The 12,446-nt window shown below is 38.5% G+C and overlaps 1 protein-coding gene across 2 annotated transcripts in view; it reads left to right on the forward strand.

The window, feature by feature from the left end:
- The window catches only part of ralgapa2 (Ral GTPase activating protein catalytic subunit alpha 2), a 474,330-nt gene that overhangs the window by 52,279 nt on the left and 409,605 nt on the right, over positions 1 to 12,446 (forward strand). For both annotated transcript variants that reach the window (XM_080200068.1, XM_080200069.1), the window contains exon 2: positions 8,127 to 8,237. In XM_080200068.1, coding sequence (XP_080056194.1) covers positions 8,127 to 8,237 — 111 coding nt within the window. The remainder of the gene's footprint in view (positions 1 to 8,126; positions 8,238 to 12,446) is intronic.

Genomic DNA, 12,446 nt, shown 5'->3' on the forward strand with positions numbered 1-12,446 from the left:
TACACATCTTTGGATTATGGCAAGAAACCAAAGCACCCAGAAGAGAGACACGCAGACACTGGTAGAGCATGCAAACTTCACACCAAAAGCTGGAGTTAAACCCGGGTCCCTGGTGCTGTGAGGCAGCAATGGTAACTACTGTGCTACCCTAATGAGCAAAGATTGAAGTAGCTGTTACCCCAGAGAAGCTAAGACTAAGAGGTGACCTCATTGAGAGGTTTTGATAATGTAGACTTGGAGGGTTTTTTGCTAGGGAGACAGAATTAGTGGCCATAAATAAAAGGTAGTCTGTAATTAATCCAAAAAGGAAATTAGTAAAAACCTCCTATCTAAGAAGTGGTGAGAATATGCAACACAGTATCCTAAGGAATAGTTGATAGTATAATGATTGTACTCCAGTAGTAGTGTATTTGAGAGAGCTTAATAAGTACATGAAGCTTAAAGAATGGAAGGATGTGCTGATTGGAATGGATGAAGATGGTGGGAGGCAGCTTGTGTGGAACATAAACACTGGCATACAGTGGTAGGGTGGAATCGCCTATTCCTCTACTGTAAATACTATATAGATCCTTAATATCTGTTTTACTTGAAACTAATTCCTGCTATTAATTTTGTTTTTTCAAAAAAAAGTTGATTCATTAATTGCAACCATTTACTTGCGATCTGGAGAATGACTCTGACTCTGTTAACAGAAGACTAGAAAAGGGTATATGTTATTTTCAATTAGAAAGCTGTAGTAAGTGTCCAGATATAGACTGCATTTAGATCACATTACTTTGGTGCCAAAGTGTGAGAAATATCTGGTGCAAGCTTGAAAATTATATCCAAGGAATTTACACAAAGTTTGAAGCAGGCCTCAAACCATTAATCAAAAGCTGGCACCAGGTGTCTGCCCACTGGTTAAGTATAGCATTCCAACCATTAGGCAAGCCTAATTTTTTGAATGCAAGTTGGACCTTGACCTCGTAATGCAGAGAGACTTTGGAGTCTGACCATGATTCTCAAGCTGTTACTTAAAAGATTCAATTAGCCGTATACACTTTTCCTTGCAGTTTGCATGCGTGTGCAATCGAAGGCAAGTTGAATTAGTTTACACCTGTAAAATATTGCTCACTCCACCCTGTCTGAAACTCTATTTACGCTGTCACGAAGTCTTCTCATTTGCTGTTCATTACTACACACCTAGGTGCAAACTCCAGGTCATCCAAGACAATGTTACCCTCACCTATGCTCTGTTATACTTGTATGTCACACCAGTTGTCATTAAAAACAACTAGCTTCTAGTGCAGAGTTCAGAATTGTTCTTGTTTTAATCCTGTTTGGTGTTAATTTTTTCTTTTAGTAACGCCCTGTGGAATATTTTAGCATTTTCAGGACATTGCACAAGCAAATGTTAATGCTGCTTGCTGGATACTGTGAATCGCTCCCTATACCCTAAGAGGATGTGATGAACATGTATCAAATATCTGTCCAAAAGCTGCAGATTCCCTTTTTTTCTATTGGCTGTGAGATAATTCCATTTTGTGATCTGCAGTTAAAGATTTAAAATCGCAGTGACTGTAAGCTAGGCCTGCTATTTGACCTCCGGCTGAACCTCTGACTCCATATTATTTGCATCTCGGGTTATCTATTTGCATCACAAGGGCTATTCTAGCTCTGGGGCTGCACGATGGTACAGTGGAAGAGTTCACTACTGCCTCACAGTGCCAGAGACTCAGGTATAACTCCTGGCTAGGGCTATTTTCTATGTGGTGTCTGCACGTCCTCCTGTGTCTGCATGAGTTACCTCCGGTGGTTCTGGTTTCCTCCCATGGTCCGAAAGGCATGCTGCTTAGGTGCATTGACCATGCTAAATTCTCCCTTTGCATACCCGAACAGGTGCTAGAGTGTAGCAACAAGGCATTTTCATAGTGGCTTCATTGCAGTGTTAATGTAAGCCTACTTGTGACACTAATAAATAAACTTATTTCCATATCCTTGGCTTTAGTCCACATTATCATTGAAATCCTCAACCTTCCCATTGCCATTTCTAGAATCAACTGTTCCAAGGTTCTTCTGGCTGGCCTTCCATTCTCCACTTGCTGTACACTTCAGCTTATTCAAAATTCTGCTGCCTGTACTTTTTCCCCGCACCAGGTCCTACTCCGCTATCTTCCTGACCTTGGTGACGTTTGTGTTTAGGTACCCCAATTTTAAAATTCCAATCCTCATATTTAAATCCCTCCAGGACTATGTTCCCATCTATCTCTTTAGCTTCTGTAAATCCAGCAGTCCTCTCCGAAGCTTGATCATCTGCCTCTGGCCTTCTGTTCTTACATCCCTGACTCCAATAATCCTGTTAACTTTCATCCCTCCTTAAACCTTCTGTTCACCTTGCCCTTTAAAACTGTTCTTAAAACTCAACTCTTGACACAGCTTTGGGTTTCCTTTGCGATTTTCGTTTTCATCCGATTGGATCTCTCTGAAGCTTAAAACATTTTTAAAGGTACTTTTATAAGTGCAAATTTTTAAGAACAATATCAAAGTCATGGTAGGTCTTTTGTATTTTGCATTGGCTTGTGTCTTTGTCAATTGTTTCCAGGTAACATATTGTATGTTGCTGATTTACATACAGCATCTACAGGAGTACACTTTAGGATTTCTATTCACATTATATTGATGTATTATTTTTAAGTTCTGTAGGTGATTGCAGATGCTTTCGATTTTTAGAATGTCTCCAATAATCCCTCCACTGCTCCTGAAGTTGACTCATGTTAGTGCATTATCACAGTTGCTGGCAGCTTTCTGTAACCTTGCTTAGAAAAAAAACAAATGGGATGGTTTCCTGGAGTTGTTTCGCACTGCAAGATTTCTGTCCGGCTGGGAGTTGGATTGGATCCTGCCTCCCGCATTTATGTGGTGTGATGAATATCTGGTTCATGCCTCATGTTACTATTTTAGAGTTAATGTTTAGTTTAGGGAAGATTTAAGTTTAATTGTAGAAATGGGATAAATGTAACAAACAGCTCAGAGTCTATTGCACTTAAACTTTTGGAGTTATGTTGATGTCAACTAGAAGAGATGGAACAATAAAATAACAGGTGGGCTTGGAGGTCAGTTTGAGTGTATACCAGAGCAATCTATATCATAATCTAGATGAATAGAGCTGAAGGTTCTCTGCTTTCAATTTGTGTGTTTGTGCTGAGACATCTTGCAACAAGGGCAGAGGCTAGATACCAGAAAGGTGCTGCTGTGTGCAAACTCCAGGTAGTTGGAGCTCAAAATTCATCTTGGGGAACTGAGAAGGTAGAAGGTCACTAGTGCATTATCAGACAGTTGGGGCTCTGAGAAGCCCTGGGAGCTGTTTATTGCGCATTGCAACCGGGACACCGGAATTCTGAGAAATCCAGAGCAGTGTCTATTTCGTGAAGATAGTGATCTGCGAAAGAGTTTGAATTTTGCTGGTGATTAGGGTGGGAGTGTTGCTTTGTGAATCCTTTGGAACACAGTCTCAGGAAAAAAGATTACGCTGCCTGATGGTCCGTAGTCCTGAGGCAGTTCAAGTCAGAGGTTCTTAAGGAAAAAGATCCTTGAAAGTGAAAAGTTAAAATCTCTCGATAGTGATTTTGTGACTCTGGTCATTGACATCTGAGTGGGCCATTGAAAAATCCATGGGATTTGTCGTGGTCACATCTGCCATTTAATGTGCAGCGTAGTGTGTTCAAATGCAGTTTTTCTGTTAATATTAATTCTGAATTTTAGAGTATAAGATGGTGTAAATTGTTTTACTTTCCTGACTTTGTATAGGAAAGTTCATTTTGTCTATTTAAAGTTGTGGAAACATGTGGCTTTATTCTCCTAGTGGGTTACTTAGACATTGCATACATCTGAAATACACACAATGTAATTGGGGTAAAGTGCAATAGTGGACTCTCCATTTGTCTGTTAAAGTTCTGTTTGCTCCTGATGGAGTCGTGGTCAAACATTCATCAACGCTGTTTGCTTCCACCTGCTAACAACCAACTCCTCCACTCTGTTGTTGAAACTCAAATCCATGCCTTTGTTACCTGCAGACTAATATTTTCCTGGCCAGCCCCTTATCTTTGCATTCTCTGTAAACTTGAGCTGATCGAAAACTCTGATGCCTGCATTGAAACTTTCAGCCACCTTATCCAAAGCTGTGGAATTCCCTACTTAAACTTATTTGCCTTTCAATCTCCCTCACCACCTTTTGAAGCTGTTCTTTAAAACCTATTTGTTTGACTAAGATTTTTGTCATCTGACCTAAATGGCCTAACGTGGCTTGGTATCAAGTATTGTGACACCAAAGAAAATGCTTCAAAGACACACTGAAACTCTAAGTGTAGATCGTATTGACCTTAATGACTGGGCAGCCAATTGGTTGAATGGTGACAGCTTGACTATTAATCTGCATCACGCTTTGAGTCCCAACATGTTGATGATGAGACAAAGCAGCAGCAATGAAGGAAAGGAAGTAAATCCTGTGCTCTGGATCCCACTTCTTTGGACAGCCCAAATTGCTACTTAACTATAAATAATACTTTCAGAATATATGACTTTAAAATATGTGCTGAAATTTGTCTGCTTTATTCAGTTATCCCTACCACCTGCCACGAATCATCTGGGGGTTGCACTTGATCTTCTTTCCCAATGTGCAGCATCACAGTAGATACCTATTAATTTGTCCTTTCAAGCAGTCAATAATTAATCACATCAAGAAATGAAGAACCATTAATTGGGTCAGGTTAATTAAGGGTATTACATGCTAGTCTCTTTAATTTATGATTTATCATTGTAGCCTGGTCCAATTTATTTTTCTTATTGACACTTGGCACAGTTGGTGGATTTTCTAGGCACAAAATTTGTCTAGTTTTTGTGTGGGAAGGTCAGGCAAATTATAATATTTGATGTGACGATTTGATTCTGACACATATTTAGAACACTTCTATGCTTGATTCAAAAATGTTTGTGACGGTTGCACAAAGCAATGTATAGTACGAAAATGTATTTCACAATACTTTGTTCATTAGAAAAACACATTTGTACTTTGATGGTAAGATGTTGTGTTTAGGATTATAGAAATTATGTAATTAAAAATGCAAGATTATCCTCTAAGTATTAGACCTAGATCAAAGAATGCCCTCTGTGCTTTCCCCATTAAAAGGCTGAGTTTATCCCATTGTGTACCTGCTTATTGTATGTAAAGAGAATACAGGTCACATGGCTCTGGAAATGTCACACACTTCATTTCAAAATATTCCAGAGGAACAGTAACATTTTGGTTAGTTTCTTAATTGTTCCCAATGGGCATGTTTGCGGAAAATATTTTGATTCTATTGTCACCTTAAATTCTGCAGCGTACTGAATAGGTAGGTCAGGAGTGTACATGTTTGTTTTTCATAGCTGTTTGGGTGTAAAATTTAATCGGTATTTCCATAAGTTTGCACATAACTCAAACTGCAAACACAGATCTAGATGTTATGATTCAAGTAACAGCATTGCAAGTGGTCCCCAACTTTATGACAATTGCGGTATGCCATATAAACTTATGGTGGAATATGTAACAAAATGAAGCTACCCCTGCCCTCCCCTTAAGACTGGTCTATAACAGGGCCAGAGTTTTAAAAATTGCATCAACAGTACATGTGAATGCTGATGGTTTTGTTTATGAATCACATGGGTATGAATGTGGGCCAGAGCATTTGTATTTACACAATTTTTAACCAGTGAAATTCATTTCTTCAAAACGTTAACTAGATAGGAGGGACTTGTACAGATGCAACAAAATATAGCAAGGAGACCAGGACTATATTACTTATGGCCTTTACCATAAGTTGGTGTGAGATGCCCAAAACTTAAAGTTAAGAACCATTTTGCATAATTTAACAATGCAGTGTTGTGTTGTATAAGATTTCAACCATTATTAATGGCTCCTTTCAAACAAAATTGTTCTATGAATTTGTAATTAAACTTGCACGTTATACTGCATATGAAACCTTATGGCGTCATTGAGTTTCATGCCATGCTAATTGATAGTTAAGGTTTTGTGGCAGATCTCTTAGCTTTTACCCATCAGTGATTCGAAGTTGCATTTGCATCATCAACATTTTTGAGGACCTGATCTACCCTGAAGGCATCCAGCTATGTGTAGATTTACAGAAATTGCAATAGCATTTTGTCTTTACCAGCTCCTTTTGCTGAGGTGATCTAGGCTTATTTTTCTGCACACTGCAGCATTTTCTTATATTCATTATTAAGATCTCCCTTAATTCTTTTTCAATTGATGTATGTCGTTAACAGTTATAAAGATTTGCATATTGTAATTCTCAGTAAGAAAGCATTTTCTATAACTCTCCCTGCGTTCTAATATTGATCGTTGAGTCTATGCCCACTTGTTACAGATTCTCAAACTCGTGGAAGCCCAAATTAATCTATTAAAATATTTCCTAATTTTAAAGCCACTATTTTGTCCATTTAACCTAACCTGTCTGTTGTAATGATTCCCTTCAACCTTTCTTCTGGTGGAAACTTCCACTTCCCTTTTTTATGGTCTAAAATCCTTCCTGTAACAGGATGATAATATAATAATGCAACTCTGGCTTAACCAATGTTCAGCACACATTTGGTGCTCATGATGTGGAGATGCTGGCGTTGGACTGGGGTAAAACAAAGAAATTTCACAACACCAGCTTAAAGTCAAACTAATTTATTTGTAGCAAATGCCCAAAGATTTTGGAACAATGTGTTCTGAAAGTTTGGGGCGTTTGCTACAAATAAACTTGTTGGACTTCAATCTGGTGTTGAGATTTCTTTCAAATTTGGTGCCCCATATAGAAAACCCAGAATGCTATTTGCATTGTTTTGTGGCCTTTACCACCTTAAAGATATTTTAAAGATCCATGTATTTGAATCACAAAATAACTCTCTAAGCTAAGCATCTTTTCACGGTTCTATTTCCTGAATTTGGACAACTTTACACGTCAGTAGGATATTGCATCAGAAGAACCCCCAGCTTAAATTCAGGATCGCATATCAATCTGGAAAACAGTTTACGACTTCCTACTTCTACTTATTGGATGGCTAAGGCAACCTAATTGCATTACTTTGGATGTCACGTAACTTAATTTTTGCGATGATTTTCTTGTGTTATACTTCTGAAAATTCACAAACACCACACTTTTTTGAAAGTTTTGGTAAATTTGAATCAATCAAGCATATTGTCCCTGATGAGCCTGTGTTTTTAAAATCTTTACTTTTACTGTATTACATGAACTTTAGTTTATCTACAATTTTAAGGTTAACCTTTCCATAATTCCTGTTTTATCCCCATCCTTTTTTGAATGAGATGTATTATTTTCTGCCCTTGCATTCTTTAGACATTTCATGTGAGCATATGTAAATGAAGGTCAGGGAGAGACAGACTGTCCCATGTGGTTTTGTATATGTTTTTATAGCTCTCCTCGCTGTTTGTAATTAGCTGATCATACAAATCTCTAACGAGAGGCAAAAAAAAGAAAAAGTAGGCCAATTTGGGAAAAGCAACTTTGGAAAATGCCTTTTTGATTTTTGACAACGATCAAACAAATTTCCAGGCAGCCAAGGTACTTGAAAGATATGTACTCTGAACATGCATTTTGCTTCGATATATAGCAATGTTGGTTTACATTCAGGAGATCATCTAGCTCTCTTAGATGTTCCATTGATCAATGACTTTGTGAAAAGAAGCAGTTCCTGACATTTTGTCCTACGTATATCACTTATACTCCTGTTCATTGTCCTTTCTGACCTTTTAAACCCAAATAGTCTAACCAAATTGATTGTGTGTAATGTTTACAATTTTTAAAGGTATCAATCAAATTTCCCTTAAAATGTTTTTGTGTTTATAAAGTCTATTATGACAAATAGTAATTAATCTAGTGGTCCATCCTTGAACCTCTGGACTAATTCTGAACACAGCATTCTGAATCCTCACGAAGGTCTTATTCCGTTTTCTTGTTTTGTATCCATTTGCCCTGGCAGTGTATCCCGACACTATAAATGCCTTTTCAATAACCTTTGTTTAACTGGTTATACATGCTCAGATGTCCATGTTCAATAAAACCCAGGTCTTTTTTTTAATATTGCAGATATTTTGGAAAGAAGTGAACTGAAGCAATTCTTTGAAACCAACTACTCTCAGATTTATTTTATATTCTTTGAAAATTTATTCACACTGGAAAGTAGTTTAAAACAAAAAGGTAAGAATGTTGACTAAGTTGTCATCTGCTTTATATATATATATTTACAAAGAAGTACTTAACTGCTCAGTCACGCACTTTCTCTTAAATGCTGAATTCTCTACACTTAATCTATTAACAACTTAGTGTATTATTTGAACTTTATGTATTTATGCACTAGTGCCTCAGTAATTTGAGTACTTCTGGTTTATGCTCCAAAACGCTTGACTTTGATACTCCACGGCAAGGCTGCCAATGTTCTGTGCACTCTTTAAAGGCCATGTATGGTCTGAGGAAAAGTACTGCGTTCGAACTTGTTGAGAAAAGAACGGAATGTTAATGATGCATACCGTTATTAGTGTGCCAATTGGCCAGCAAGTTTAGAAGATTGAGATATACTGAGAGTTATGAATCTCTCAAACTTCATGGTTGGTTTATGTTGCTGTGCCATTTGCTTCATGTAGGTGGCATCTTGGCTTCCCCCTGTTATTTTAAAGAATTTATCAGACTTGCACCTTAATTACGCATTAAACTCATGATAGAATGTTGTGTTTGGAATGGAATGTTTGCTTTTTATTGACATGACAGTTATGGATGTAGTGCGAATCAAGCTATTGACCCAGAAATGGAACAATTTAAATTATTCACTCTCATTCTTGCATGTAGTCAGTTCTTCCAGATTTCAAAAAGAGTTCAAATTTTTAATGTTTAAGTTTTCTTTTCAGTCTCTTTTCTCTCCCTTAGTCCAATTGCTTCCTGCCTGTCTTTCCACTCAAAAGTTCTCTTTTTGTACCTAATTTGTCTCCAATTCACACCATTTCCATCTCCATCATTCCTGTTCCTTTCTCAGTTTTTAAATCTCGTTAGTTAAGGAGGCAGAGTTGGTCCCCTTCTTCACTAAGATGACATACATCACGTTGCCCTCATCGTACTGTTATTGGTTTGCACTTAAAGAAACTTGCAGGTTAAAAATCTGAGTGCAAAAAATCTAACTTATGATTAAAATTTGGCTAGAATATAAGAGCATAGGAACAAAGCTGTGCCTTGCATCATTTTGAGAGTGAATTTGTGGCTGTTCAGTACTTTAACTCCATTTATCCACCTGACTCCATATTCCTTGAAATCCTTACTTAACCCAAATCTGCAGTCTCAGATTTAAACATTTCAGTTGAGCACAAGTCCACAGCTACTTTGGAGCACAGAATTCCAGATTTCCACTATTGTTTGCATGGGGAAACATGCTGCTTCATTACACTCCATGTTACTCGGTGCTAATTTGTTGATATATCACTTCTGGCTTCCCCAGTCATGGGAAATAATTTGTCTATGCAGCCTTTTCTGTCTTTATCACTTTGGACACCTTGATAAGATCATCACTCAACCCTTTTAAACTCCAGGGAAACAAGCCAAGATTGTGCAATATATTCTTGTAATTTAATTATTTTAGCCGTGGCATTCTGCTGAGTCTGTGTTGTAGCTCCTTTAATACCAACAGGCAGACCACCTGACATCAACCTACACACCGAAACTGACCCTGGCAAACCCAACCCTGTTGACTGAAAGTCCTTCTTACTAACATCTGGTGATTTGTGCCAACATTAGGAGAGCTATCTCACAGACTAGTTAAGAAACATTGTCTATAAGATAGGATCCTATCAGTATGACTATTTCCCACTGGCAGGACATATTCAGCAGAGGTGGTGGCACAGTGATACACATTTGAGGGAGTTGCCCTGGAAGTCTTCAACATCACCACTGGACCCCATGAAGTCTCATGGCATCAAGTAAAACATGGGCAAGGAGACCTCCTGCTGATTACTCAAACCATCCCCCCCCATTGCTAATCAATCAATACCCCTATATATTAAACACCACTTGGAGGAAACATAAGATGGTGGCATGTGTGCAGAATGTATTTTGGGGTGAGGTCGTCAGTGTCCATTATTAGTGGTGCTATCGAGCCATCCTTACTGTGCGAGCTGGTCAAATTCTAAGGGACATAGTTGCTAGACTGGGTCTGTGGCAGGTGGTGAGGGAACCATCAAGAGGAAAAGGCATACTTGACCTTCTCACCACCAGATGCATCTCTGTATGACAGTATCTGTAGGACTGACCACTGCAAAGTCCAGTCTTCACATTGAGAGTACCTTTCATCGTTTGTGAGATATGACCACCGTGCTAAATGGGGTAGACTTGAAACAGATCCAGCCTCCCTTCCACAAGCATTCATGTCCTGCACCACAGATGTCCAGTAGCAGCACTGTGTATCATCTGCAAGATGTACTGCAGGAACTCGCCAAGGCAGTTTAGACAGCACTTTCCAAACCCATGACTGTTACCATTTAGAAGGACAAGTGCAACAGATACATGGGAAAACCACAACCTGGAAGTTCCTCTTCGAGCCACTCACCATTCTGACTTAGAAACATGTTGCTGTTCTTTTGCTGTCAGGAGGTCAAAATCTTTGAATTCACTCCCTAACAGCACTGCAGGTGTACCTACACCACTTGGATTGTGGCAGTGCAAGAAAGCAGTTCATTATCATCTTCTCAAGGGTAGTTAGGGATGGACAATGAATGCTGGCCTAACCTTATTCCTAGGTTCAGTGGGTAAAACTGAATGCAATATGCCAGCTGGGGACTGACCAAAGTGTCCTATATAATTAAAGCTGGACTTCCTCACTTTATCTCAAGAGGGCCAGTATTCCATTAGCCTTTAATATTAGTTTTTCTACTTGTGCATTATCATTTTGTGATGTATAGCTGAGCACAATCTTTGTTCCTAGAATATTTCCATCAAGAAAATGTTGCACTTTATATTTCGCAGACCCAAAGTGGAAAGCCTCATGTTTTACAAATCATGCTCAGTATGCCACAGTTTTACCTAGAAAAACTTGGAAGACAGATAAGTGGAATGTTTTCTGATTCGTGGGATGTGATGTGATGTTCCCTAAGAATCTGGGCCTTCAGCTTTTCACTAATTTCAAAATTACTTAGATAAAGGAGAATTTTATGTCCAAGGTTACAGGTGATTCAAACCTTGGAACCACACTAAATTACATGGTTTGGGAGCAGAAAATCGGAAAGAAATATAAAAAGACATTGATTACATCCCAATTCCATTCATTTCCATCTTTGTTAATTAATTATCCGGAGTCTTGTTTGATGCCTGCTAGAAGTACATATAGATGATAACCATAGACCTATGCTAGTGATCTCCTTAAAAGATTCAACTGGATTAATCAGACATGACTTGCCCTTCATAAAACTTTGACTACTTTTACTGTTAACTTTGAAATCCCTAGCAGTTCTGTTGTAGGTAAAATAATACCTCAGACTGTTAGTGTGTCAAAATACAGTGGTTTTTATTTCAAAACTCTGGGGTTTATTCCAGAATTTTGGGAGAAGTAGGACTACAGACTTCTCAGAACACAAACACAAGTGGGCATTTATACATCATGAGTCTTAGTGTCAATCATGATTCCAAGTTTTCCATTCCGGCCAGAACTCCGGGTCTTCCTTGGTCGTGATACAGCTCCAGATTTAATCACGATTCACAGTCTAGCTGGCAGCTGCAGTTATGATACACAGTCACGATTCAAAACCTTTCTGCAGCAGTACTGGCATCCCTGTCTTTGAAGTTACTTGTGCAATTGCGACTGTCCCAGCAGGACTCTTCCTGTTAAAAGCCGGTATCACGATCTGCCATCAGCAGCTGTCAAAAGCTGGTATCGTAAACTACCATCTGTGTAACTATGTCCAACTAACACACATAGGTAAGATTTGCAAAGTCTACAAAATAACAGCCATATTAAACTATGTCTTTATAAAAATGAGAGTTAAAGCATGTAACACATGAACAAATAACTTATTAATGCCAGGAGCTTGAGAAGATCAATTATGATGAAAGGTTATGTTTGTGACATATTCTAGGTACAAAATCCATTAACCCTTTCCCTACTTCAGTTCTTTACTTGTTTTTCTCTTTCTACCTATTTGGTACTTTTTATAGTCCAAAGATGTGCTGGTTAGGTTGATTGGCCATGCTAAAGTTGCCCCTTAGTGTCCTACACTTAGTGTGTCGGTTAGAAGGATTAGTTGGTGGATATGGGGTAGGGCTTGGGTGGGATTGTGGTTGGTGCAGACTCAGTGTGCCAAATGGCCTCTTTCTGCACTGTAGGGCTTCTATGATTCTATAGTTCTGCCAGTCTGCTTGGTTTCTGGTATTTAA

This window comes from Carcharhinus amblyrhynchos, chromosome 12 (genome assembly GCF_965287045.1).
Source record: "Carcharhinus amblyrhynchos chromosome 12, sCarAmb.v2.hapA, whole genome shotgun sequence".
Lineage (NCBI taxonomy): Eukaryota > Metazoa > Chordata > Chondrichthyes > Carcharhiniformes > Carcharhinidae > Carcharhinus > Carcharhinus amblyrhynchos.